The sequence below is a fragment of the Leuciscus leuciscus genome (genome assembly GCF_965113295.1).
Source record: "Leuciscus leuciscus genome assembly, chromosome: 25".
Taxonomy (NCBI): Eukaryota; Metazoa; Chordata; class Actinopteri; order Cypriniformes; family Leuciscidae; genus Leuciscus; species Leuciscus leuciscus.
Genome location: NC_138724.1, coordinates 15328622 through 15355139, shown reverse-complemented (window position 1 = coordinate 15355139; position 26518 = coordinate 15328622). Strand labels below are relative to the sequence as shown.

The window sequence follows — 26518 nt, the reverse complement described above, 5'->3', positions numbered from 1 at the left end:
TTCACGATGACAATGTGATTTTTATGTGGAAGTTTACTTGCAAAAACATAACATACAAGAAACCCACCCTCTGAAACCATTAATAAAGGTGAATTGGAAAAATTGTACTGGTTCAATTCATTTTTGATTGTTTCCTTACTGTCTCCTTTCCACATTTCTCCACGTTCTCAAATCAAACAAGACAAAGCAGTAAACAATATGTGGTATAACTATGAGATGTTCAGTGAGCAGATGACAAACATTGCCAGATTGTGGCCCTAAAAAACCCATTTCAGTCATAAAAATATATTAATCTTTCTCCTTTATCGCCTTTTGATATAAATATAGACATTTAAATGTAATGAAGAACATGCATCGACTAGTTCAAAAACAGAGTGCCTTAACTAAGGGCAAGATATAGGAACTAGAACATGTTGACAGTATCTACTTATTGAAATGATACATAAAAGGTTACTAAAATGTTTAACGCACAGAAACCAGATATCATCTTACAGGTGTTTGGCACACAAATGCAACAGGGAGAAAAAAGGTAACAAAGCAACAGGCAGTCAAAGCTTTAAAGGGATAGATCACTCAAAAATAAAAATAAATCTAACATAATTTACTCACCCTCATGTTGTTCCAAACCTCTGTAATATCTAAATATGACTCTTGTGTGGAAGACAAAAGGAGATATTTAGCAGAATGTACAAGCTGATCTATTCCATTCAATGAAAGTGAATGGGGACCATGGCTATCTCAAAGATCAGCTTTGACATTCTGCTAAATGTCTACTTTTGTGTACCACAGGGGAAAAAAAGTCATGTGGGTTTGAAATGCCATGAGGCTGAGTAAATAAGGACCATTTTCATTTTGGGTTGAAATATTCCTTTAAAAGGCACTTTTCTGACATCAAGATCTTGCGTTCTCCAGTTAAAAGAAACCCAATACATTCTCTTATTCTTCCAGCTTCTTCAACTCTTCTTCTAACTCACTCTGGCACTGCAGCAGTTGCTATCTCCACTTTTCCATCCATGTCCTTGTCAATCCTACAAAGAAAAAGAAGAAAAAGAAAAATGATAACAGTATAAGGGATAAGAATAAAAACTATAGCAACACTTCAATTTGATTAGAAAAGAACAGCTTTTGATTTTTTCCTCCACATAATTCAATACAGAGAGAACAAAAAGATGGCCTCATGACTTTACACTCAAAGGTTTAGTTTGATCACCAAGACAACTTTTGTTATACAAGCAAAACAAGCATTTAAAATCAATTCATGTGCAACTTGAGTCAGTTGATTCTGCACTGTTCATTGTACAAACTGGCAAAAAAAAAACAAAAAAAAACAAACATTTATGAAGCTTGTACACATGTTAAACTGGTGTGGGTGGTTTTCAAGGTGTTGCCATAAGGCTGCTAAAAAGTTCTGATGGTTTTTAGCACGATATGATATGGAAAACAATGTCTGTAAGTGTACTCTGACTCTTAACTCTCTGTATTGTCCCTACTCTGAGTTTTACACATTGCTTCCTGCGACGTGTACAGTGGGACATGCAGTGAGCAGTGAGAATGTCCATCAGCCAGGCATGCATTTGAAAAAAAAAAAGTAAACCACCCGTGATTTAACTGTTCAAATCCTTCACCATAAAATATGATTTACTGGCATGGTCATACATACCATACTAACAGTGGCGGAAACTGAGAGGACAGAACGTCAGAATCTAAATCTGTGAGACGTTCATTGCAAACATAAGCAAGTTAGTGCATTTGGCCAAAGACCTGAATGGAATTAATAACAGTAATTGGATGACTCAGATTTGGTGATTGACTCAGATGTTCCATCTAAACAAGATTTGTTGTGTTGTCCACCCCCCCACACCCCACTTTATTATTATTTTTTTTTTTTTTTATATATGGCCACTTTATAAGGTACACCTTGCTAGTTCTGGATTGAACCCCATTTGCATTCAGATCTGCCTTAATTCTTCATAACATAGATTCAACAAGGTGAACTGCCATTTTCTCTTTTCAGACCAATCTCTGTAAACCCTAGATATGGTTGTGTGTGAAAATTCCAGTAATTCACCAGTTTCCGAAATACTCAAACCAGCCCGTCCGGCACAAACCAGTTCAACCACGTTTAAAGTCACGTATATCATCTTTCTTCCTCATTCTGATGCTCAGTTTGAACGTCCGCAGATCGTCGTGACCATGTCTATACGCCATAATGCTTTGAGTTGCCGCCATGTGATTGGCTGATTAGATATCAGTGTTGGCAAGCAGCTGAACAGGTGTACCCAATAAAGTGGCCGGTGAGTGTATAGTATATGCTTAAAAAAAGTAGTTTTTAGTATACAACTAAATGAGTCTACCCCAAAAAAACAAAAAAAACCTTCTAATAAATCAATAACCTTATAAAGAAATGAACTGCCTCAGATGTTTTTTAAAAAAAAATGTTTATGGTGAACACAGCAAGGAATCTGAAACTGTAACAGCGATAAGACAAAAACTACAGGAAATATTGCTTGCCTCACTGGATTGTATCATGCAAGTCAAAACTTTTTGCTTAGGAAATGTGACAAATTGTGCTCAATGTCAAATTAAAAAGTGCAAAACAGCTGCATTATAATCAAAATAATTATAGTTAGATGGCACACAGAAGAAATTTAGCATCTTGATGACAATCAAGGATGAAAAGAAACTCAAAAAGCAACTTTCGGGCCAATGAACAAGTATAGGTGGACACTTAATAAAGCCAAACGCTTAATTGTTAGTTTCGTGCAATTCAGATGAAGTCTACAGAGATCTGGCAGAGATCTCTGGAATGAAAATACAGATACCTTTTAAGTTTTTTCCTATTTTTTTCTTCGTCAAACCTTAGAAGAAAGGCAGGGAGAAGGGGTTAGGGCATAGAGAGTTTCTGAAGATACCACAGCCAACAGCAGCTAGTACTTAGCAGCAGATCAGACTTTCAATACAATAATTACAAAGCTGGAATACTGCTGAGAGAACAAAACAGTACGGAAGGTAATTTAGGTATTTAGCATTGTCCAGTGAAATGCATGTACAGTAGAAACAGATTTTTCCAATAAAAAAAAACAGGAAGTAGTGCTCTAACAGGCAGAAGGAGCATACTAGAGGGATACTTACTCTTTAATACAGTCTGGTATGGAAACATACTCCATCGGAACAAGCTCAGCCAGTTCTGTCAGGCTGAACACATACTTGATTTTCTGGCTAAATTTTGAGCTGTAATTGGAACATTTTGCATTGAATGAGGCAGCGTTAAGATATCAGGTCATTGCAGAACATCAATTCATATTCAAACATATCTGAAGATAACTAAAAAAGGACTGACCTTATAAAAGGTTTCGTGAGGGCCAAGAGGGTGCGAATAAACCAGGACGGGTGCACGATTATCAAAGACTTCAAATTCTTCCTTAACCTTTAACAGAACAATGTTGTGCGAAACATAGATTTTTATTTTTTTTCAGGGTTCAGAGACTGTATATATTAAAAGTTTGAGAAAATGTTCACACATACACACACACACACACACACACACACACACACACACACACACACACACACACACACACACACACACACACACACACACACCCAGTCAAAAGTTTTGGAACAGTACGATTTTTAATGTTTTTAAATGAAGTTTCTACTGCTCACCAAGGCTGCATTTATTTGATTAAAAATACAACAACAAACAGTAATATTGTGAAATATTATTAAAATGTTTGTTTAATTCAGAATATTTACAAATTTCTATGTGAATATATAGTAAAGTGTAATTTATTCCTGTGATCAAAGAAAATTTTCAGCATCATTACTTCTTACGTTGCATTACTTTACATTCTTCAGAAATCATAATCATATGATGATTTGATGCTCAAGAAACATTTCTCATTATTATCAATGTTGAAAACAGTTATTTACATTTTTATTTCAGGATTCTTCAGCATTTATCTGAAATAGAAAGCTTTCGTAACATTAAACACTACCGTTCAAAAGTTTGGTGTCATTAAGAATTTTTATTTTATTTTTGGGGGGACATAAAATAAATCAATCCTTTTATTAATCAAGGATTAATTAAATTGATCAAAAGTTACAGTAAAGACATTTATAATGTTACAAAAGATTCTATTGAAATAAAATGCTGTTCTTAACATAATATTTTAATATTATTCATATGATCATTATTATTAAAATGTTTTTACACATTACTGACAGCTGAACAGGTTTAAAGGGTGATCCATGTTTGAAACAAAATGAGAGTGAGGATAAAGGTAGAAAGTTCATTTTTGGGTGAACTATCCCTTTAAATTACTCAAATGAAATTAAAGTCTGTTAGTTACTGTCAAAGAGCCTCTCACCTTCGATCTATTTGCTGATAGCACTTCCTGAGCCAGCCCACACTGGGCATCTTTCGGCGCGAGGTGGCTCCGTTCAGGTATACAATCATATAGTTCTCAGCTACAAGCAGTTCTAGAGTTCCTATGACATACCTGAATGATACACAAAACGTTAGTTTCAGGCAGTTTGAGGCATCTGGTGAGGACTTGTCTACAACACTTTCAGTGTGTCTAAGAAACAGTTATTCACGAGACTAAAGGTGCAGTCACATTAGCGAAAATTCGGCAAATTTTTAAGGACAAAAAATGTACATTGTCTATTGTATTAATCAATGTTGTGCCTGAACGCGTTCATTGAACGATAGTTCATGAACTCGTTCATATTTTGGGCGAACGTGAACTGAACGTACTGTATTACTGCCTGATGAACGTTACTGTGAACTCGTTCATTCTGGTGTCTGTGAACGGCACGCTCTCTCAGTTTAACTTCGTTCAATAGGGTGCCAGATTTCTATAGAGCCTTCCAGGCGAAAACCCGGCTAAAACACAGCGTAAACCGGCCTTAATATGAGGCGGAAAAAACACCCAATCTGGCAACACCAGCCACCAGTGTCCACTGACTCTCTTGTTCAATCTCGTTCATCAAAATGAACAAATCTTTTTTTGAGTCATTTCGTTCATTTAAGGGGCTTTAAATGTTATACTATTAACTGGCAAATTCCCAGAACACATCCACCTACGCAATCTTGATCATAATCTGAATGAAGAAATCATCATAATGCAGTCAAAAATCGTTTACAGGGAACATAAATAATTACTTTACCTTCCGAGTCTTTCGTTCATTTGTCACGTGACAGACGCAATGAATGAATCGTTCATGAATGACTCATCACTTACGTTACAAATCAAAACAAAAAGCAGCAAGGAGGCGTCGTATGATCGGTTAAACGAGTTATAAGGTCGGTGAGGATGGGAAAAATCTGACGCATAGCTTCAGTGTTAAAACTGATAAAATCTGTGGTTCTATATGGGCTGTGGCAATCATTTTGAAAAATAATATCTCACAGCAACATGGAAAAAGAGAACTATGAACTAGTTCATTTTTGGAACTGTGAACTTAGTTCAAAATTTTGAGTATGAACTATGAACTGAACTAGTTTATTTTAAAATTTGTGAACTGAACTTTGAACTAGTTCATGTAGAAAGTGAACTTTCCCAACACTGGTATTAATCAATGGTTTGAAAGTCACTTTTAAACAAAGCAACTTTCTGTTGGTCAACAAGCCAAATCCACATAACCCACTTGAAAATGTTCTAAATTTGCGTGGGTAAACATTTCACCCTCACACCAACTTCTCAACTGCGTGGAATCCTATTGAAATGACTGGATTGCTGTCGTGGAAATTCACCAAACAATGGTAAATGTGACTGCACCTTCAAATACGTCCAGACATGTTAAAGGGATAGTTCACTTTGAAATAAAATTCTGGTATGTTTTAGCTTACCTCAAGGGCATCCGAGATGTAGGTGTCTTTTTTTCCGCAGTAGTTTCAATTTTGATATTCAAACCGTTCTTGTCTGTCAGTCATATAATTTAGATCTATGGTCACCACCTCAAAGAGCATGCACAGAGAAGTCCAAATTAAACAATTCCCCATCGTAAGTACACATTGATGGCCTAAGACACGAAACGAGCGGTTTGTGTGAGAAAACGAACAGTATTTATATAGTTTTTACCTCTTGTACACAACCACGTCCAAGTGATCTGAGGGCGCGGGCGCTTCCTGGTGTGTGACGTGTACGCGCGTTCTGGCTTAGTCTGTGCAAGCAGATCACTTGGACTGACAGAAAAGAACGGTTTGACCTAAAAATATCAAAATTGAAACTACTGCGGAAACAAAGACACCTACATCTTGGATGCCCTTGAGGTAAGCTAAAATATACCAACATTTTATTTCAAAGTGAACTATCCCTTTAAGTAGTTCAAAAGAAAGGCTTAAATCATTGGTCTCCAAAACAAAAAAAGAGCCTCAGGTGGCACAAGTTTGTACTATGGAGAAAAAATCATGATGCATATTGTTGGGGAAAAAATACAATACTGCAAAAGGAAAAGGCTGTATTTAGTTGCAAAAAGTATGTATGCTGTAACCGTAACCCAAGAATTGCGATATTTTCTTTGGAAAATACAGTTTCTCTGGAAATAACATTGATTGTAGTAGATAACATTGATAAAAATGTTAAAAATTGATAAAAAAAAACAGGTTCTTATCAGTCCAAAGGGGAATACATTTGGTTTACAAAGTGACTAGGTTGCATTTCCGAGGAAAAAATAGTGGCTCAATTCGCCCAAGTTTCACAGTCCTTGAAATACATACACAAATCGAAATTAATGGCAATACATTTTTGCCTTAATTTCATCATTATGTTGAAGAGACTACTGGAGAACTATTTGACTGTAATTGGACGCTTTAAATGTCAGTTTTCTCTTACTATTTTGAAGGGTTCTTGACAAGAATAAGGCATGTGGAACCACTAGAAACAACATCTAGAACTTACTTGAAAAGATTGTCCATGATGTATCTGTAGTTTGGTTGATTGCTCTCAGGCATAAAGCAAACAGCAAACACGATGATGGCATTCAATCCATCGCCATAGTAACCTGTGAAAAAGGGGAACATGTTTGAAAGTGGCCACTGGCAAACGTTTGAACACTAGTTCGCACTTTCACAGCTATTAAACTTGACTAATCCAATCTATCTAATTCAACAGCACAATGTAGAGTCTGTAATTGTTCAATAAATAACAGCATGCAAAAGAGGCATTTAGAATGAAAGCAACAGCTGGTGGTTTGCAAAAAGGAGGAAGTGGAAAAAGAGGAGTGACAGACGGTAACAGGCTCTCTTCTGGCTGAAAAGATAATCAAGAAAAGTGAGAATGCAGCTAACTGCCATGAGAATGCTCGGAATGTATTCATTATCTCATAATGACCGTTTTGAATTACATGGAATTCACTTTCTGAATGGTGCAAAAAACAACAACATGCTTGTATGAATAATGCACAGGACACACTGGCATTGAAATGTGTGGTCACTGACCTCCATGGCTGATAACCCTCTTGTAGGGCTCAATGGCCTTCATGTCCACTTTGTGCTCCTGCTCTCCAAAGCGGAAAACTCTCCAGCGACGTCCCTCCTCCCGTTCCTCTGTGTTGGTGTACTCCTGCACCGACTCCACTCCTTTACGCAGCAGGTCTGTGTTTTTGGGTTTTGGAAGATCATCTGACAAGGGAAATAATGGGGTGTTATCTATTTAATACTTGTATGTGCGCCGTTTTCTTGTGCGTCAGGGTTCAGTTCTGTAACTGTATGTGCGCATATATGTGATTGGAAATGATGCCGACTTGCAGTTCAAATTAAAGAAGAAATAAAGAAAAAAAGAAAAGAAAAAAAAGAAAAATGTACCCTCTTTTTATCTCTCAATTTTGACTTTTTTTATACCTCGCAATTCAGACTTCATAACTCGCGATTGTGAGTTAAAATCTCACAATTCTAAGAAAAGAAGTAATTTTTTTGTTTTTATTAAGTGGAAACAAGCTTCCATTTAAACTTCCTAGGAGCACAAAACAAGGTTAAAAACACTTCTGTGTGCCAGAAACCACAGGCAAATGAATGAGTATTAAACAATAAACATAACTATGATCAAATAAACTCTTTTATGCGTGTTCATGTCTCTGATATTCTTAAATCGCAGCAAGTCTGTAGTACAAACGTTGGCCAAAAATCTCACCCCGGATTTCCACCAACTGCGGAACGGCTGCATGTCGGCTCCGTGCTCCGCCGTCCTTCAATACCCACCAGGTCCGGATTTGTTGCGGAACGGCAACATGACTGACAGCTGAAGTCACGAGGACCCACGAGATCTCGCAAATTCACGTATGATCGCGCGATATAACAGGATGTAGTTTCTATAAACAGAACCACAAAACCAGCAACAGTTTGTTTCCATCCAGAGGAGTAGCCCTTCAGGCCTGTCTCCGCCCATTATGACGTTTTAAGGTGTAGTGCAGGGAAATATGATCCGCAGTGAGCATGGTGTATTTTATTTTGATAATTAACTGAATATTTTATTTTGTTTCTGTGCTCGACTTCCGGTCCCGCACAATCTGCCCTGTGCTGAATTGTTGCGGAGCTCTCCGGCATCCGGCAAAAATAGACTTTAATGGAAACCTATTGACTCCGCCGCCGTTCCAGAGCGGATCCACAGCCGTTCCGCAGTTGGTGGAAATCCGGGGTCAGGTAGCATCGTCACATAATATATCTTTCTTCAAAGAGGAATAATCCAGAATACATTTCAAGACGCTCCATGAAAATGTCCCAAGATGGTAGATTCAAGGGAATACACATATTTTATTCAAGCATGACAGAAACAGGGTGGCAGTGATGTGATGTGGTCGCCAGGGTGGGCAAAGCAAGGGCGGTGTTCATCATGCTCAAAAACATCTGGGCCTCCAAAGAGATAGGTGAAACAACCAAAATTAGGATTTTCAACTCCAACGTGAAGTCTGTTCTCCTATATGGGTCAGAGACATGGATAATGACCAAGCGCACACTGCAGAAGATACAGACTTTCACCAATGCCTAAGGCGCATATTCAAGATCTGGTGGCCTGACCGTACCAACAATGAGGAGCTCTGGCAAAGAGCCAATCAAGAAGCCATCACCCAGCAGATAGGGAGGAGAAAGTGGGGCTGGATTGGACACACATTACGTAAAACAACGAGTAATGTGATACGCCAGTCCCTCACTTGGAACTCTCAAGGAAGACGAAAAAGGGGACTTGCCCAAGAACAGCTGGAGGCGAGACACTGGGACAGAGCTGAAGAAGAGTGGTATCACCTGGACTCAAATAGAAAAGACAGCCCAAGACCGTGCCCGCTGGAGAATTGTTATCGATGGCCTATGCTCCAGGAGGAGCGATGGGCCTAAGTAAGTATCAGTATACATATACACATTATATATATATATATATATATATATATATATATATATATATATATATATATATATATATATATACACACACACATATATATACACATATATATATACATATATATATATATATACACATACATATATATACACATACATATATATATATATATATATATATATATATATATATATATATATATATATATATATATATACACACAGTCAGGTCCAAAAACATTGGGACATCGACACAATTCTAATCTTTTTGGCTCTATACACCACCACAATGGATTTGAAATGAAACGAACAAGATGTGCGTTAACTGCAGACTTTCAGCTTTAATTTGAGGGTATTTACATCCAAATATGTGCCTCCCACTTTTTAAGGGACCAAAAGTAATGGGACAATTGGCTGCTCAGCTGTTCCATGGCCAGGTGTGTGTTATTCCCTCATTATCCCATTTACAAGGAGCAGATAAAAGGTCCAGAGTTTATTTCCAGTGTGCTATTTGCATTTGGAATCTGTTGCTGTCAACTCTCAATATGAGATCCAAAGAGCTGTCATCACCATCAGTGAAGCAAGCCATCATTAGGCTGAAAAAACAAAACAAACCCAACAGAGATAGCAAAAACATTAGGTGTGGCCAAATCAACTGTTTGGAACATTCTTAAAAAGAAAGAATGCACCGGTGAGCTCAGCAACACCAAAAGACCCGGAAGACCGGAAGTCCACGGAAAACAACTGTGGTGAATGACCGAAGAATTCTTTCCCTGGTGAAGAAAACACCCTTCACAACAGTTGGCCAGATCAAGAACACTCTCCAGGAGGTAGGTGTATGTGTGTCAAAGTCAACAATCAAGAGAAGACTTCACCAGAGTGAATACAGAGGGTTCACCACAAGATGTAAACCATTGGAGAGCCTCAAAAACAGGAAGGCCAGAAGGATACTGCGAAAGCAACCAAAGAGTTTTTTAAGGGAAAGAAGTGGAATGTTATGCAATGGCCAAGTCAATCACCTGACCTGAATCCGATTGAGCATGCATTTCACTTGCTGAAGACAAAACTGAAGGGAAAATGCCCCAAGAACAAGCAGGAACTGAAGACAGTTGCAGTAGAGGCCTGGCAGAGCATCACCAGGGATGAAACCCAGCGTCTGGTGATGTCTATGCGTTCCAGACTTCAGGCTGTAATTGACTGCAAAGGATTTGCAACCAAGTATTAAAAAGTGAAAGTTTGATTTATGATTGTTAATTTGTCCCATTACTTTTGGTCCCTTAAAAAGCGGGAGGCACATATACAAACTGTTGTAATTCCTACACCGTTCACCTGATTTGGATGTAAATACCCTCAAATTAAAGCTGAAAGTCTGCAGTTAAAGCACATCTTGTTTGTTTCATTTCAAATCCATTGTGGTGGTGTATAGAGCCAAAAAGATTAGAATTGTGTTGATGTCCCAATATTTATGGACCTGACTGTGTCCATAAATGAATCCATGAATCCTTTGCAGTACATATATATATATATATATATATATATATATATATATATATATATATATATATATATATATATATATATATATATATATATATATATATATAACAGTTTCTTTAAACACTTAAAGGGCACCTATTATGCAAAATTCACTTTTACATGGTGTTTGAACATAAATGTGTGTTGGCAGTGTGTGAGCAAAACCACCCTAGAATGATAAAAATCCACCCAGTAGTTTTTTTTACTATCTCAATAAATCACAAGCACTGTCTAAGAACGCCCTGTTCTAGATTTCCCTCACTGTGACGTAGAAATGCGCTAAGCCCCACCGACGCGGTTTGATTGACAGTCTGGTTTTGGCATAGACCCCGCCCTCTGTGATCTGCATCCTCCATTGTTTCAACGACAGCCGGTGTGTAATGTCTCATAAGAAGCGTAACTTAGGTGTTCTGTTGTGGAATTTAAGAATGGACATAGTAGTCTTCACTGACATCAGAGCCACAGAAAACGCAGCGGATGAATTTTATTTATGAAGAAACGGCGCCACTTAAACTTCCTTCATTTTCTGACTGACTGTTTAGTGAACGAGGGTCAAAGTTAATCAAGTGTGGATCATTGCCTACAGTTCGCGATTCAACGTCACCTCCAGAAGTAAGTGTATTTTATGATTTTTGAGCAAATAGTCATTTCAATCGATGTCAGCCAGTTCAACAACAAATGCGTCTAAAGCTATTTATTGTCGTCGTCATAGATGTCTCAACAAACAACGTCAGACAGTTTTATGTCACATAGGCTATCATTTTTGCAGCAATTACAAATGTAAATAAATTAAGGTCTGCTCTATCTCCATAGACAGTATATAAACGTCTATCTCCCTCCCCTTAAGAAAAAAATAAATAAATCGTTTGTACTTAGCAAACGTTATCACAGTATTTGTGTGTGTGTGTGTGTGTAGTTTCAAAAAATTGCGCGAACGTTATCACAGTTCGTGTGTGTGTGTGTGTGTGTGTGTGTGTGTGTGTGTTGCACATCCACAATTGCAAAGGGGACGCGATTAAAACTTTGTAAGTACATAAATGTATCAAATAACCATTCCGAGACGTTTAGTCCATTCTCATTCGTGTCTCTTCATCATCTGGGTCCAGCAGCAGGGCGGGGATATGCAGCTCATTAACATTTAAGGTGGTACACTCCAAAACAGCTCTTTTTAAAACAGGCCCCAAAAATGACATTTTCAAATGGTTATAATAAATTAACTGTGGGGTATTTTGTGCTGAAACTTCACAAATGCATCCTGGGGACACCCAAGACCAATATTACATCTTGTAAAAAAGGGCATAATAGGTGCCCTTTAAGTACACTATAATAATTTCAAATTAAAAGTTTTACTTTAAAGTACATTTGAAATCATGATGTTGCAATAATCATTTTTTTCCCATTTTGGATTTTAAATTTTCTTCATTTCAACACACATGTGTAAAGAACCTGATTATAATTTTAACTGTAGTGTGTTCACATTTTATCTAAGTGTCAAAAATTGCATTTAATACAAATTTAAACTAGAATACATTTTAATTCAATTGTAAATAACATGCAATTAAGTGTCTAAAAACTTTACATTCAGTTTGCACTAAAGTATATTCTTTAAAAACTTTATTTTCGAAATAAGTATGCTAAAAGTACTTCTTTTTTCAGGAGGGAAATCTGCAGTGATTTAACAAAAATGATCAGGACACCAAAATGAGGCTGATTAACTAAATCAGATTTGATGAGATTGGAGGGAAAAACCATGCACAAATCAAAATCCAACCATCAAAATTGTCAAACAAAAAAACAATGGATAACCTCTGATTTGCAGTGTCATTCAAAGGGTGATATCTCATAAAGAAAAATAAATCAATGCTGTAGGACTTGATCGGGGAGTAAACATCCAGTCAGGTAACCTTACCACAAACCGCAGGCCTGTGGCCTGTCGCAAACGAATGGGAAGAAACAATCCTTCCAGGAAAGAGAGAAGAGAGCAGCGGGACAGAAAAACAAAACAAGAACACATAACACTGTTTAACTAAGAGTTATTGCACAAAAGCTGGTCCATGAAAAGATCTCTGTACTGTTAGTAAGGAACATTTCTACAGGATCAGAAAGACATGAGCTTGAATGGCTGCAAAATGACTAATTAATTAGATTAGTCGCTGTTAGGGATTATGTTAAAGGGGTCATGAACTGGATTCTTTTATTATTTCATAATGTTAGTATGATTTTTACATTTAGAAACAAAAGGCATTTTTCCAAGCCTGATTTTAGCCCTGTGATTTGATTGTCTGTTTGAAGGGGCGTGTCTATGTGAGACTTCAGTGCAAACGCCCACTGCTGTGATTGGCTGACATCTTTGCATATGAAACAGCTAGTATTTCAAGTGGAACTCTCTCAAATCTTTTACTACGTTTTTACTATTACAGCTATCGAGATTAACGAATCGTGAAAAGTTAGATGTATTCCCATCACATGAAAGGTTGCAGTGATGAGCATTGAGCAGATGACAGACAGCTGATCGCGTGAATGAAGAGATCTCATCATTGCAACACAATTTCTCCACTCTCACGAATGCTCCACCAAATAACAATGCAAATACGATGTAAATACAGTAAGAGCTTGGTTGTGCAGTGTAACAGCATCATTGATTACATAACGTAAGTGTCCAGATAAACTCACGCTGTGTGATTGACAGCTTGGGCGATTAGAAAGGGATTGTTCTTTGATCGCTTTCTGTATGTCGTTTAATCACAGTTTAAATAAGACTATTTTCATCCAACTAAGAGAAACAACGTGAAGTTGATCGTTTAGTCACGGGCTTGATTTACTGATGCATAAACAGTATTGAACGATTTTGAGAGATAATCTGTCTGAACTTGAATAATTATACATCAGAAATCACTGATCACAGATCAGCCATTAGAATTTAACATGATTACTTACATGTTTGTGGCATTGCTGGCCGATCCATATCATAAAAGTCTGTTTGCAAAGCCTGCGCCGAAATTTACCTAATAATTCACGGTGAAATGTACCGAATACAAACAAATAATGCACTGCTGAGACATTCACATTGTTTAAAAAAATAAATAAAATCCTAGCATTAGGATCCTTTGGAAGGTAATGGTATGATGATCCTGTGTCGAGTATAACAAACTCTTAACTGTCATAAGATCAAGGAAAATTTGAATTCTCAGTTCATGACCCCTTATGTTAAACTGTTAACATTTACAGGTTTAACCACCATCATACCTTCCCACTCAAACTCGTTGCTGTTGTCTGAAGGAGTGTCTATATCATCCAGGTCCAGTTCTGTACTCTCATCCAGCTCATCAGACAGGACTGAGCCTTCACTGTGGTCTAGGTTTAGGCTGATGTCCGGAGCCAAAAGTTTCTTTTTAGATTTCTTTGCACTGTTTAGTCCGTAAGACTGTGGAGCTGCAATTTAAGTCAAAAGAACAAAAGCTATCACAATGTTTCCTGACTATAGTAACAAATGAATAATTGTCTTTAATTGTCTTTACATATTACATATATTGGGAATATATCATTACAGCTTACCAGGTGCTCCTTCACCAGAAGACCCAGTGAAAAGCTCATCATCCAGCTGAATATCTTCCTCCTCTGGGAGCGGCCTGGAAACCCAAATAAAAAAAATAAAAAAACACACAAATTTATTGTAATATAATTTAGATGTTACTCTAGGCTTTGGTAGTATGACTGTGTATATATTAGTGCTGTCCAAATTGACAATTAATTATTTTCTGTTCAATATGTTAAAAATATTTAACGCAATGAACGTTACATTATATGATCAAGCTGTCATTCATTCAAATGATTTTAGACCTTTGAAGCGCTATAATACGCAAAAGACAACTCATACAAGATGCGCTGTCTCAGAAGCGGCTCTACGTGAACACAAACATTCGACACACGTACAGAAAGCTGCTTCTCAGACAGAGCGCCAGCGCCGCATTGAGTTCTCCTTCGAGCTTGAATAAAAAATAAATAAAAAAAGCACATAAGCACAGTCCTAAATGAGTTCAAAAGACTTAAATTAATGTAAAAAGTTGGGAGATGAGCGTCAGGTCGTAAAGTGACCGCAGCCTAATAAACTCATTTCATCCCCAGATTGAGAAAAATCATAGTAGTAAATTTTTTTTTTTTTTTTGAATGCTAGACATCAAGTTGTTGTTATTTTCATCTGAAAGAAGAACTTTTTCTCAGTAAGCTAGGCCCTATGTGTTGAGTAAGCTTGTTTCAGTAAGCTATGTGTTTTCAAGGCTTAAAATTGGTTTTATTGAATGCTACCTCTGACTAAGAATGCATTACTATGCACTTGTATAGTCTTTTATTTTGGAATTTTAAGAGCAATAAACATATATTGCAATGTTAAGGAATTCATGTTTTTTTTCATTCAGATATGTAAATTAACATGTATAAATTGCTATTAGTCAATTAATGGTGATTGGGGAGATAATCGATAATTGAATCGAATCGAAATCGAATCGGACTGGAAAAATGAATCGTTAGATTAATCGATGCATCGAAAAAATAATCGCTAGATTAATCGTTTAAAAAATAATAGCCTAGTTTATCCCAGCCCTAGTTTTTTTTATCCTTTAACAAGACTATACACCGGTTAAAATTGTATTATAACATAAATTATTATTACTATATTATTACACTACAAAAAACAAAACAAAACAAAAAACCTAACAAACATTAAAGGTCCACTGAAGTGCCTTGGAACGCGCAGCTTTGTATGATGCATTGACGTTATTTCCACTGAAACAGGACATATTGAATGGCTCCTCCGCCTTTTCAAATAGCCAATAGCGTTTAGTTTACCTCACAGACTGCAAGTCGTACTTGACAGCATCATGGAAGCGAATCAGAGCGCTGATGATACGTTAGATTCAATAGTAGAGGCGTGAATAAATTCTAGCCATTTCATTCTTAACCAAAGAATGGAAAACGGGATAAAACTCGAGCGTTTGAGAAACCGATCACACATCTCCAACACACAGGCCCTGTCCCAAATGGCAGCCTAAGCACTCGCAGTCTTCCTACGAAGACTGTACGTTTTGAATGCTTTTATCTCCTAAATGCGAATTTTGTCATTGTTTTGTAACACACCAGCTTATTCATAACCTTAAAGGTCCGTACACACCGGGACGAATTTCGCGCGCGATATTCGCCGACGTTTAACGCCTCATGACTAAACAAAGGGCGCCAATGTGAGTGTGCACACCGACGCGAAAAACGCCACGCGTAAAAGCGTAATTTTTTTTTAAACGCCTCGGGTTCGTTTTTTTGGTTTGACGCGCCGCGTCAAAAACTATCCGACCAATGAGATTGCCGCTTTTGCTCACGTGTCTGGAGCTTCTGAAGTTACAGTAAAACACAACTTGGGGGCGCTCAAACACAAAACGGTCTAGCCGAGCACACATACGTAACAGCGAAGAAGATATACGCCAAGTAGCGTCTACACTGCCCATAGACGGACACTGCCGGGAAGAAATGACGAGGAAGATGCAAGGCAAGACGAATGTAGAGCTGCTGGTCTCGTTGGTGTCGGAATACAGAACTATATGACAAACGCGACAGCGACTACAAAAATCTTGTTAAAAGAGAACTGTTATGGAGTGGTATTGCAGAGTATAGACTGTTATGGAGTGGTATTGCAGAGTATAGACTGTTATGGAGTGGTATTGTATTTCTGTTTTACATTAAGCGCCATCTAATGTCAGGGAATGAATTTGCATGTTCACTCAGCTCATCGTCAGCGGAAAACGCTTGGGTGTGAACACAAAAAACGCGTTGAAAAACGCTGGCGAATAACGCGCGCCGATATTCGTCCCGGTGTGTACGGGCCTTAAGGCTAACAATGTTCACACTAAGAGCTAAAAAAAAAAAACTTACATTTTGATTTCAGGGGGCCTTTAAGCAGAAAATAATGGCTTGTTTCAATTTGTCACATTACATATGTGTATAAGTTAGCTATTTTACAACTACTTTGAATATGGCTCATCCTATTAGATTCATAAGGTATAACTGTTTTGAGTCTTTATTTTTGCTGTAATGCCAGACTTATTCATTTGTTATGAATAATCTTAATATTGTAGTTTGCATCCAAATAAAACAAATTATCTTTTTTCCCAGCTATGAATTAAACATCATAAAAAAATACATTTATTTAGAGTGCAGTTCAAATAAAAAAAGGAAATCAATTTAGATGAAGTATCTTTCATTTCTAAATTGTATAATCTGCAATAATTTTAATTTTGTTAATAATATATGAGTATTATAGTTGAAATAGTTGTATCTCGGCCATGTATAACTCTCAATTTCAAAAAATGTTACCCATGTGACTGGTTTTGTGGTCCAGGGTCACATATGATGAATATATTATACTACATTATATAATAATAATAATAATAGTCTGGTTGTTATGCATTATAATATTTTTTGGGTCGAATTTCCAGCACAAGCAAGACTAATTACCACAAGATTTTTCTATGCTTAAAAAAAAAAACTCAAGACTGCATTTATTTGATAAAAAAAAAATACAGTAAACTTATTTTCATAACTATTTGAATACATTTTAAAATGTAATTTATTCCTGTGATGGCAAAGCAGAATTCTTCGGTGTCACATGATCCTTAAGAAATCATTCCAATATGCTGATTTTGTGCTCAAAAAACATTTCTTAATATTATTATCAATGTTGAAAACAGTTGTGCTGCTTAATATTTTTGTGGAAACTAATTTACGGGTTTTCAGGATTCTTTGATTTAAAAAAAGTAGACTTTTGTATCAATGTGAAAGTCTTTAGTCTTTATACTGTCACTTTTGATCAATTGAATGTGTCCTTGCTGAATAAAAGTAATAATTTCTTTCAAAACTTTTACTGACCCTAAACTTTTGAATGTTAATGTCCCTTGCAATATATAGCCTGCATCATAAAAAAACATACCATACACACACATAACTGCATACCTGGGGAAATCCTCATCTTGCCACTCCTCCTTTAGCTCCACACCTTCCATTCTCAGCCGAGCTTCTGTGGTCGCCACTGACTCCTGGTGCTCAAAACTGAAGGCAATGATAATAAAAAATTAAAAAATCCATTAGCCAACTGTTTTGACTTTAAAACAACTGTAATTCATATTCTGTTATTCACTCACTAAAAAAACCAATACATTCGAGTTGAAAGAGTCCAGAAGTCAAAATCCGATATTGGCTGATAGTCATTCATCACAGAGCTCAAACTGCTGTAGTTACTGAGGAATGGTTGAAAAGGCCTAATAAGACCACTGCACATTAAGACGCAGTGTATCGCAGCTTACGGCATAAAACAAATCCATATGGGCTTCTTTGGTGCGTTAATCTCAAATCCAAAGGTATGTAAACTATTGAGGACTTCACACACAACAAATTCTGTTACGAGATAAGCTCTTTTACAAATGGAAGTAGGCGAAAGAGTTTCACCTTCTTTGGGGAAAGATTTGGGTGGTGACTTTGAAAAAGCCTGAAATTCTTGGATAGTGTTCAAAGTTCAATGTGTTGATGTAAAGAACAAACCCGCTCTAATTTCTTGGAAACAGAGCAGGTTCAGATACTCTATTTACTAGAACTAAAGTCATTTCACAGCGAGATCATTGGTAGGACAGGACGCTCCTCAAGGGTTGATTTTATGATATCGAATTAACAAACACTAGATCCAATGTTTGAATACATTTAGGATTTAGACTGTAACAGAAGAGCAAAAACCAGAGAAAAACAAATTCATTCTCATGAGATGTGTTCAGGCTGAAACTTAAAATAAAACCATAAAAAAACATTTTTGTTACTTGAAATAAAATAAAGCATAAAAAAAAACATTTGTTACTTGAAATAAAATAAAATGTTAACTGAAATAAAATAAAATATGCAAAAATGTATTTTATTTCAGCAAGATGCCAAGGCAACATTTTAACTTAATCTAAAAAAAAATAAAAAATTTTTTTTTTTTTTTTTTTTTTAAAACACTACAAAAAGACAAACTTCAATTGAAATTAAAATAATACTAAACACTGGACTGGAACAGTGTACTGCTTAGCGTGCAAAAAAATGCAAACCAGTATGCAGTATGCAATTTCAAACAGTAGTAGGCCAATATAGCATTATAGTAACGTTCATTTCTATTGGGGTTTCAACCCTGTTACCATACATGTGTCTAAATACAGTAGTCAACATTTGAAGTGGATCAAAAAAGTTCATCAAAGTTGTCCTAAGACAAGAACGGGTATTGTTCAAACTTCATGTATAACTTTGATGAAAGGTTTTGATCCACTTCAAATGTTGACTACTGTAGTTTAAAAACTTTATTTGGGCGTTAAATAAGCATCCAAATTAAACAGAAAAAAGTAACAAAAATATATATAATATAAAAACTATGGCAGAATTGGTAACGGGGTTGCAAATAACAGGTGGTAGTTTGGGGGCGAATGTTTGTTTGAAGCGGTGTTATTTTAGTATTATTCATATACTATTATGGCATTTGTTTATGTGCTTTTGTCACTTTTATTAGTTTTTGAACTATTTCTATTTAGCTTCAACTTATTTTATTTCAGTTGTCAAGACAACATTTGTTTTAAGTTTTTAGATTTTTGTTTATTTTCATTTAGAAAACTGAATATGATGAACTACATTTTTAAAGCATTTATAAATCTAGGTTTGATAATAAAAAAAGAATCATGTTTGTTTATAATTTTACTTTAAATATTAAAAATGCATGAATTTTTAACATTTAAATGTTGTTTATTAGTTAACACAATAGCTAACATAAAATAAAATTTTAACTCAGAGAACTTTATTATAAAGTGCTACCATAATTTATTTTTTTTTTTAAATGTATAATAGTCAGATTAAACAATGAAGAGGTAAGGTTAAGACATTCAAAATTTCTGCTTGTGTTGCTTCCAGTTCATTTGTCAGGAAACGGAGACAAGATTGAGTGCATTGCATTGTGGGATCTAGTATTCTATATAGTGCACTCTTTGCATACTGCATATTTTGGCGAATGCATACGTATAAATGAACAAGATATTCCATGCATTCAGAAAAAAATTCACACTACATACTGCAAAAACAGCAGTTTACAAGTATACTGTGAACATAGTCAAACGTCCTGAGTCATGTTCAATCAAATATAAGTTCCATGTATATAAAAACCTAAGATATCTCTTTCCATCAACTTTGCCCTGCTATTTGTGTGTGTTTGTGTGTGTGTGGTCCTGGCAAACCCTAAATTATGCAGACAAAATGTCCCCACAAAGATGGCAATATCCAAAATCCTTGTGGGAAAATGTTTTGGTCCCGCTGAAGAAAACAGCTTATAAATCATCCCAAGTGATGTTTAAAAAAATAATAAAAAATGTATTAAGTTTTCTGTGATAGGTAGGTTTAGGTTCAGAGGATAGAATATATAGTTTTTACAGTATAAAATCATTATATCTATGGAAAGACCCTATAAAACATGAAAACACAATGTATATATGTGTGTGTGTGTGTGTGCGCGTGTGTGTGTGTGTTTTGTGAGTCCAGGCTGTTATGTCTTCCGATTTTAATGAATTAGCAAAGGAAAGGAGTCATTCATCCACCAGCTGTTTAGTCATTTGAAAGAGAAGCTGGCGCTCAGATGTGAGGGGGAGACGTGGACACTGGTTAACTGTGGACGGGAGCTAATTGCCATGCCATCCATGTGGTGTCCGTCATACTCCTCCAGGGGGAATGTCTGCTGCTCTTTATGCCACCCTTCCTAGAAGAGATCTGCAACAGTTCACACTGTCGTAATGGGACACAACGCCGCATGCTTTCTCACGTCACTTTGCTAAAACTAGTACGACATAAATAGGAACACACAAAAATATGTTTTTCAAAGGGGTCCAAAACAACTCTGGACTCCACTGACTTTCACTGCATGGACGAAAACTACATTGTGATTTTTTTTTTTAATATCTTCTTTTCTGTTTATGACATGAGGGCAGTAGAAGCTCCTAACCATAAATTTAGGTAGAGCAGATTCTGGTTCTTAGCACTAGTTTATGTTTAATATTTTGTAACTTTATATTAGGGATGCACGATATATCGGCCACCATATCGGTATCGGCCGATACACTCATGTTCATTTCTAATGTTGTTGTTATCGGTCCGATAAGAAAATCTGGCCGATATAATAAATAATGGATTATTTCCTTCAGCTGAGACACTTCAGATGCGCACTGTTCGCCATGATGTTTTTGAATTGCTTGAAATATGATTGGAATCACTTCAAAAAAGGAAAATATGGTTAAGTGCAACATGTGCAGCGCAAGGGTGTCATATAGGCTACATAAAATTAGAATGAGAACAGTATAATTGAGTGATCGGGACGTGGATTTTATTGGTGAGACTTTTTTGTAATCAGGCTCTCAAAATTATATAGAAATTTGGATTTGGATTTAGATTTATCGGCCAATATATCGGTTATCGGTAAATATAAAGAATTATCGGTATCAGCCAAAATGTTAATTTCGGTACATCCCTACTTTATATTCTAATCACTGAACACCCAAAAAATAAAAATTTGCTGTTCATTTTACATTTTCAGACTTTTAGCTGAAAATGTGGTCCTTGGGTGATTCATATAATGCAAGTCAATGGCTTGCAGTCACTTTGAGAGCAAAAAACAAAAACAAAAAAAACAGACAAGGGCAAGACAAAATTAATATCTGTGGCTCCTAAAGATACATTGAGATCTTATGAAGAGAAACGATCAGTCTGTGCAAGAAACAGATTTTTTTTTACAACATTATTACCTGTAATCCACAGCCTTTGCAAACTGTCCATAGCGTGTTCACAACAGTCTTTATTACAGGTAATAATGTTGAAATGTTCAGTTTCTTGCACAGACCGATCGTTTTGCTTCATAAGACCTCAATGTATCTTCAGAAGCAATGGGTATTAATTTTGTTTTGCCTTTACCTGTGTTTTTTTTTACTCTCAAAGTGCGGCAGCCATTGACTTGCATTATACAAATCACCAATGACCAGTTTCCGCTAAAAGTCTTTGTTACTGTTCTACTGAAGAAGAAAAGACAGCTACATTTTGGATAACCAGAGGGTGAGTAAATTACCAGCAAATTTTCATTTCTGGTTGAACTATCACTTTAAATCAAACCTGTCAAGTAGAATCACATATTAGAGTACTAGTGGCACACAGAGAATTAATTACGAAAACTATGTACACACTTGGCCCAGAGAACATGATTGAATAGACTGAACACACCTAGACTGTTAGGAGTAAATAACCTGCAGGCGTACCTTTTGCATGTAACCACTCTTTAAGTGACAATAACAGCACAGAGAGAAAAGGCACGAACAGGGTGCAAAATAAAAGTCTGAAACTCAAAAATAAAACTTTTTTTTAACCTTCAGAAAATGCTAATCATCATTTTTTTTCCTAGGGTTTTAAACCCTGTTACCACAATTTGGTCTAAATAGTTAAAAAAAGATTTTTGGGATTCTGCAATGTTCTAACAATAATCATGGGGGGAAAATGACACAAAATAAAATAAAAACTAGTTCAGAATTGGTAACGGGTTTGTAAATAACCGAGAGTAGCTACACAACCTTTTTTTCCCCTCAGATTTACGCATTTCAATTAATTGTAAAGTTCCATCGAATTGGATTGAATAATCCTTACGCATTTTAATTGAATAACTAAACAATTATTCAGTTCAATTTGATGGAATTTTACTATTAATTGAAATGTGTAAATCTGAGAAAAAGCCTTAAAAATGTTTTGTGTGGTTTGGGAGCAAATGTGTGTTGTAGTAATAAGTGTTATTGTAGAATCATTTCGCATTTATTTATATTTTGAATTTGATTTGATTTTTACATTTAGTTTTAATTGATTTGTATTTCCGTTTTAGTAATTTTAACTTCAACTTCAACTTATTTGAGTTAGTTGCAAGACAAAATGTTTTATTTTTTTGTACGTTTTTCATCTAATAGCCTACTTATTTTGAAATGTTTTTCAACACTTTTGCACACAAGCTTAAAATATTCTAGCTGAGCGCTTAGCTTGACTTTAAGGCGACCGTTATTTTAGAATGTGTCACCTTAGTATTTCCATGTCGTGTCATGTGACACACCGCAGCCGCAATAGTGCTGTACAGGGTTTCCCACACCTTGGTTAACTTTAAATTCAAGGACCTTTCAAGGACTTTCCAGGTCCAATACCATCAAATTCAAGGACTTAATGTGGGGACACAGTTATTGTGTCCAACAACAAACGTTGAGGTTACATCGTAGTATTTTCGTGTGCACGTGAATGTCATGGCAACGTACAACACAAAGTACCTCACGCGGGAAACACTCATAGACAGCATATAAACTGGACACAGCGACCCCATAGCTTTCAACGGAGAAAAGTGAAGCACAATAGAAGCACTCTCTTCCTGATGGCTGAGCGTACTGCGCAGACTCAAACTGAGCTTGACGACGTGGATGTGACGTGAGCAGCCTGTCTGACAGTTGTAAGTCTTCTAGTAGCTGTGCCAAGAGAAATCTGAATCATTCCCTTCCGAATCTTGCAGAGACGGAGAGCATGAGTAGGAGCTGTCCATGAGCTAGGACTCTCTATGGGCTTCTCCTTTGACTTTATCGGACTTTATGCCTTGACTGTCTGTGAGCTTCTCCTCCTATCTCTACGGTAATTTCCAGAGTCGCGTGGTTTAGATGCAATCGTTAGCCTACTTTTACAAAAACTGCTTCTACGGGGCCATAACGTAAGATAGAAGGTAATGGAGCCTTTTATACATTGTCGTGTTTCTTTAGAAATAAATAATGGACAAATGGAGTCTTTAAACGCCTCAGATGTAAAGTTATTCGCTGTCAAAGTGAAGCCAAAATGAATGGGAGTCAATGGAATGCTAACAGCAGGTGATGGCTTGTTAGCCAATGGCGGCCCCCGGGGGTGGTACGCTATTCGAGAGCTCTATTACCCCCCTGGAAACACTTAACGTAACGCGTAAATGCGCGTCACTAACATAAATCAAGCAATCTAGTATGCATAGATTTGTAGGCCACAAAGTGTTGGCGAAATAACACATTAGCGGATCGGAGGGAATAATATGGAATTTTTTTCCAGAAAACTTGTTGCACAAAATAAATAAGCACTTTCGAGGACCTGTATCTATGTATGTTTACTTTCAAAAACTTTCCAGGGCCTTGAATTTTTTTTTCAGATTCACAAACTTTCAAGGATTTCAAGGACCCGTGGGAACCCTGGCTGTATGACAGATCTACCGCTTTTACTTCGTTTTTCTTTTTTATTCAAAATATTCACAAACTATATCATGAACTATCTGATTTTCAGCTTCTCAAATATGTGTAAGTGAATGTGTTTTGTTTAAACACCTTTAATTATCTGATCTAATGTTAGCTGATTATTAGATCTTAAAATAAATAACAGCAAATTCAAATACTGAGAAACTTTTGAGATAACTTACTCCTGTAATCCTGTAGATAGTATCCAAAGTAATGGGAGTAATAAGAGTAAATTATACAGTAACAGGGTGGAGTTCAAAATGTGCACTAACTAAATGCAACATTTTTATTCATAAAAAAATTAAAAAATACTATAATGAACTGAATAACAGATTATTTCAAAATTATGAAGTATGATTTAATTGATACAGTTGCGAAGGGCAAAAACTTTGAACTAGGATGGGCCAAATCTCATTTATTTTAAGGGGAGATTCAGACATTTGATGTGTTTATAAACAAGCAAATTTTCCTTCCATGTTCATTTCATGGTAAATAACAGTTTATTTATATCAAACTACTTCTCTCAACAAAACCACTGAATTAGTTTTTTAGTCATGGGAGACCAAAGTATACCGTATTCAAGGACTGTATCAGTGACAGTCTTAAAACAATGGCTGCGTCCAAAATCGCATACTCTCTAGATTAGTTACTTATTTTGAATAAAGTAATTAGTAAAATTAGCTAAAAAAGTATGTTCTATATAGTATGAATGTAATCTGAACGTACTACATTCGCCATGCTGTCATTATCACGTGACCTACGGTGTCAGTTCACTGCCATTCACAAATCCTCTCCCGTTGCCTCATGGGATAGTAGTGTCCATCGTATGCGCACTTCAGAATCTCGCCGGAAGTAGTACGTCATCCGGGTACTTTTTGCCTATCTTTTAAGAGAACTGTGAATTCAGACATATTACTCTCGTCACATACTGTTTTTCGCCTACTATTTAGTAGGGAAGAATGCGATTTCGGACGCAGCCGTAGTGTCCTGCCTACCTAGACAGCATTTATTTTGAGACACAGAGAATGTTAAATTCGGCATGAAAAGTAATTTGTTATAGTCTTTTCTTTCACCATTGTGATGTGTATCCGTAACTTCTCAAACAAGAATAAAAAGTAGGGCGGGACTTGATTTTGTTCATAGGGAATTGATTGGATGTTTGTGGTTTGCTATTGGTCGATCTCATGTGAGTGACAGGCTGTCCCGCCCTCACGCCAGTAAACACGTCATCATCAGAGAAGAGATGTCATTACAAGAGGGAGGGGGTGTTATTTTGCTTAAAGATTATGATGTCACAGATAAACCATTTATAATAAACACTGCTATATTTCATTTAAAAAAAGAAGGATTGTCAAATATGATTTCACGGGGACTTTAAAAATACCTTCCATTGTGTTCAGCTGGTGAAGAGAGTGTGTGCACAGGAGTTGAAGTCCTCACGCCTTGTTTTTGTCTATTGTCTGGACTTGCTGCTTCCTGCGGTGGATCTCCCGCTCGTATCCCACTGTTTCCATTCGCCAGTGAATTCCCTGTTATGGAGTCCTCAGGTAGTTCTTCCCCAGAATAAACCGATGGTGATGATAATGATATTGGGCTACTTATATTTCTGTTTTCTTGCGTCTCAGATGTCCAGTTGGGTGTGTCTGATTCGGGGTTACTTTTGTTAGCGTTCATATCACTCAAGTCTGTCTGGTTTGAGACTTCTTCAGTCGCTATTGCATCTGTGGCCATGATCGATCACGTCGGGGGGAATGTGATCGATTATTATCGATCAGCAAAACACAAGAAAAACAAACCTTAATAATAAACCAATCAGGACTTTACATAGTCTAATATAACGTTATCTCTGATTAATATCAATAAATATAATAGATTATGTTTAAAATGCGAGCGTTTATGTGGCTATCAAGTACGTTGCAAAACAATCTTGCCCTTTTAAGTAAACTTCCCGATGAGTGTGTGTTTTTAGTGCGCAGTCAGACCCTTTTCCTCTCCTGCTTCCTTCCTAAAGCACAACGGCTGTCAGTTTAACGGATATAACGGTGAGATTGCGTGTCGATCATATCAAAACACATGCACATAACACTTAAAATGGTCGATAACGGTCTAGAGGGCAGATTTAGTACTCGACAAACTCTGTGGATCCATCTCATCTGTTGCTTTAACCGGCCGTCATTCTCCTTTTGGAAGTGTCGGGTAAATTAAGGTGAATTCTGACTCAATAATACTAAACTTCCGGGCCTCATTCAAAATAAAAGCCTCCCGGTTTCTACAATAAAAGTCACAAGTG

The 26518-nt window shown here is 36.5% G+C and overlaps 1 protein-coding gene across 2 annotated transcripts; it reads right to left on the bottom strand.

Annotated features, from left to right (window-relative positions):
* Positions 1-15: 15 nt before the first annotated feature.
* On the bottom strand, positions 16-26417 carry bnip2 (BCL2 interacting protein 2). 2 transcript variants are annotated; one of them, XM_082159848.1, is made up of 11 exons: positions 25613-26417; positions 17873-17968; positions 14432-14505; positions 14123-14308; positions 7445-7627; positions 6906-7008; positions 4371-4502; positions 3341-3427; positions 3133-3231; positions 2823-2858; positions 16-1028 (listed from the first exon to the last, which is right to left on the bottom strand). In XM_082159848.1, exons 1-11 carry the CDS (start codon positions 25957-25959, stop codon positions 971-973), a joined length of 1401 nt encoding a protein of 466 aa, XP_082015974.1. In that variant the 5' UTR covers positions 25960-26417; the 3' UTR covers positions 16-970. The 2 variants fall into 2 exon arrangements, with proteins under 2 accessions (XP_082015974.1, XP_082015975.1); XM_082159849.1 differs by lacking the exon at positions 2823-2858 and having other exon boundaries at positions 25613-26416.
* Between the last annotated feature and the right edge of the window lie 101 nt (positions 26418-26518).

Bases quoted from the DNA above. Each gene is read 5' to 3' on its own strand.
- bnip2 (XM_082159848.1), bottom strand. From the start codon at position 25,959: ATGGCCACAGATGCAATAGCGACTGAAGAAGTCTCAAACCAGACAGAC. The intron at 2,859-3,132 runs GTAAGTATCCCT...CTTTCTTCTAAG, and splicing joins ATACCAGACTGTATTAAAGA to GTTTGACGAAGAAAAAAATA. The intron at 1,029-2,822 runs GTATCTGTATTT...TTTTCTTTGTAG, and splicing joins AATAGGAAAAAACTTAAAAG to GATTGACAAGGACATGGATG.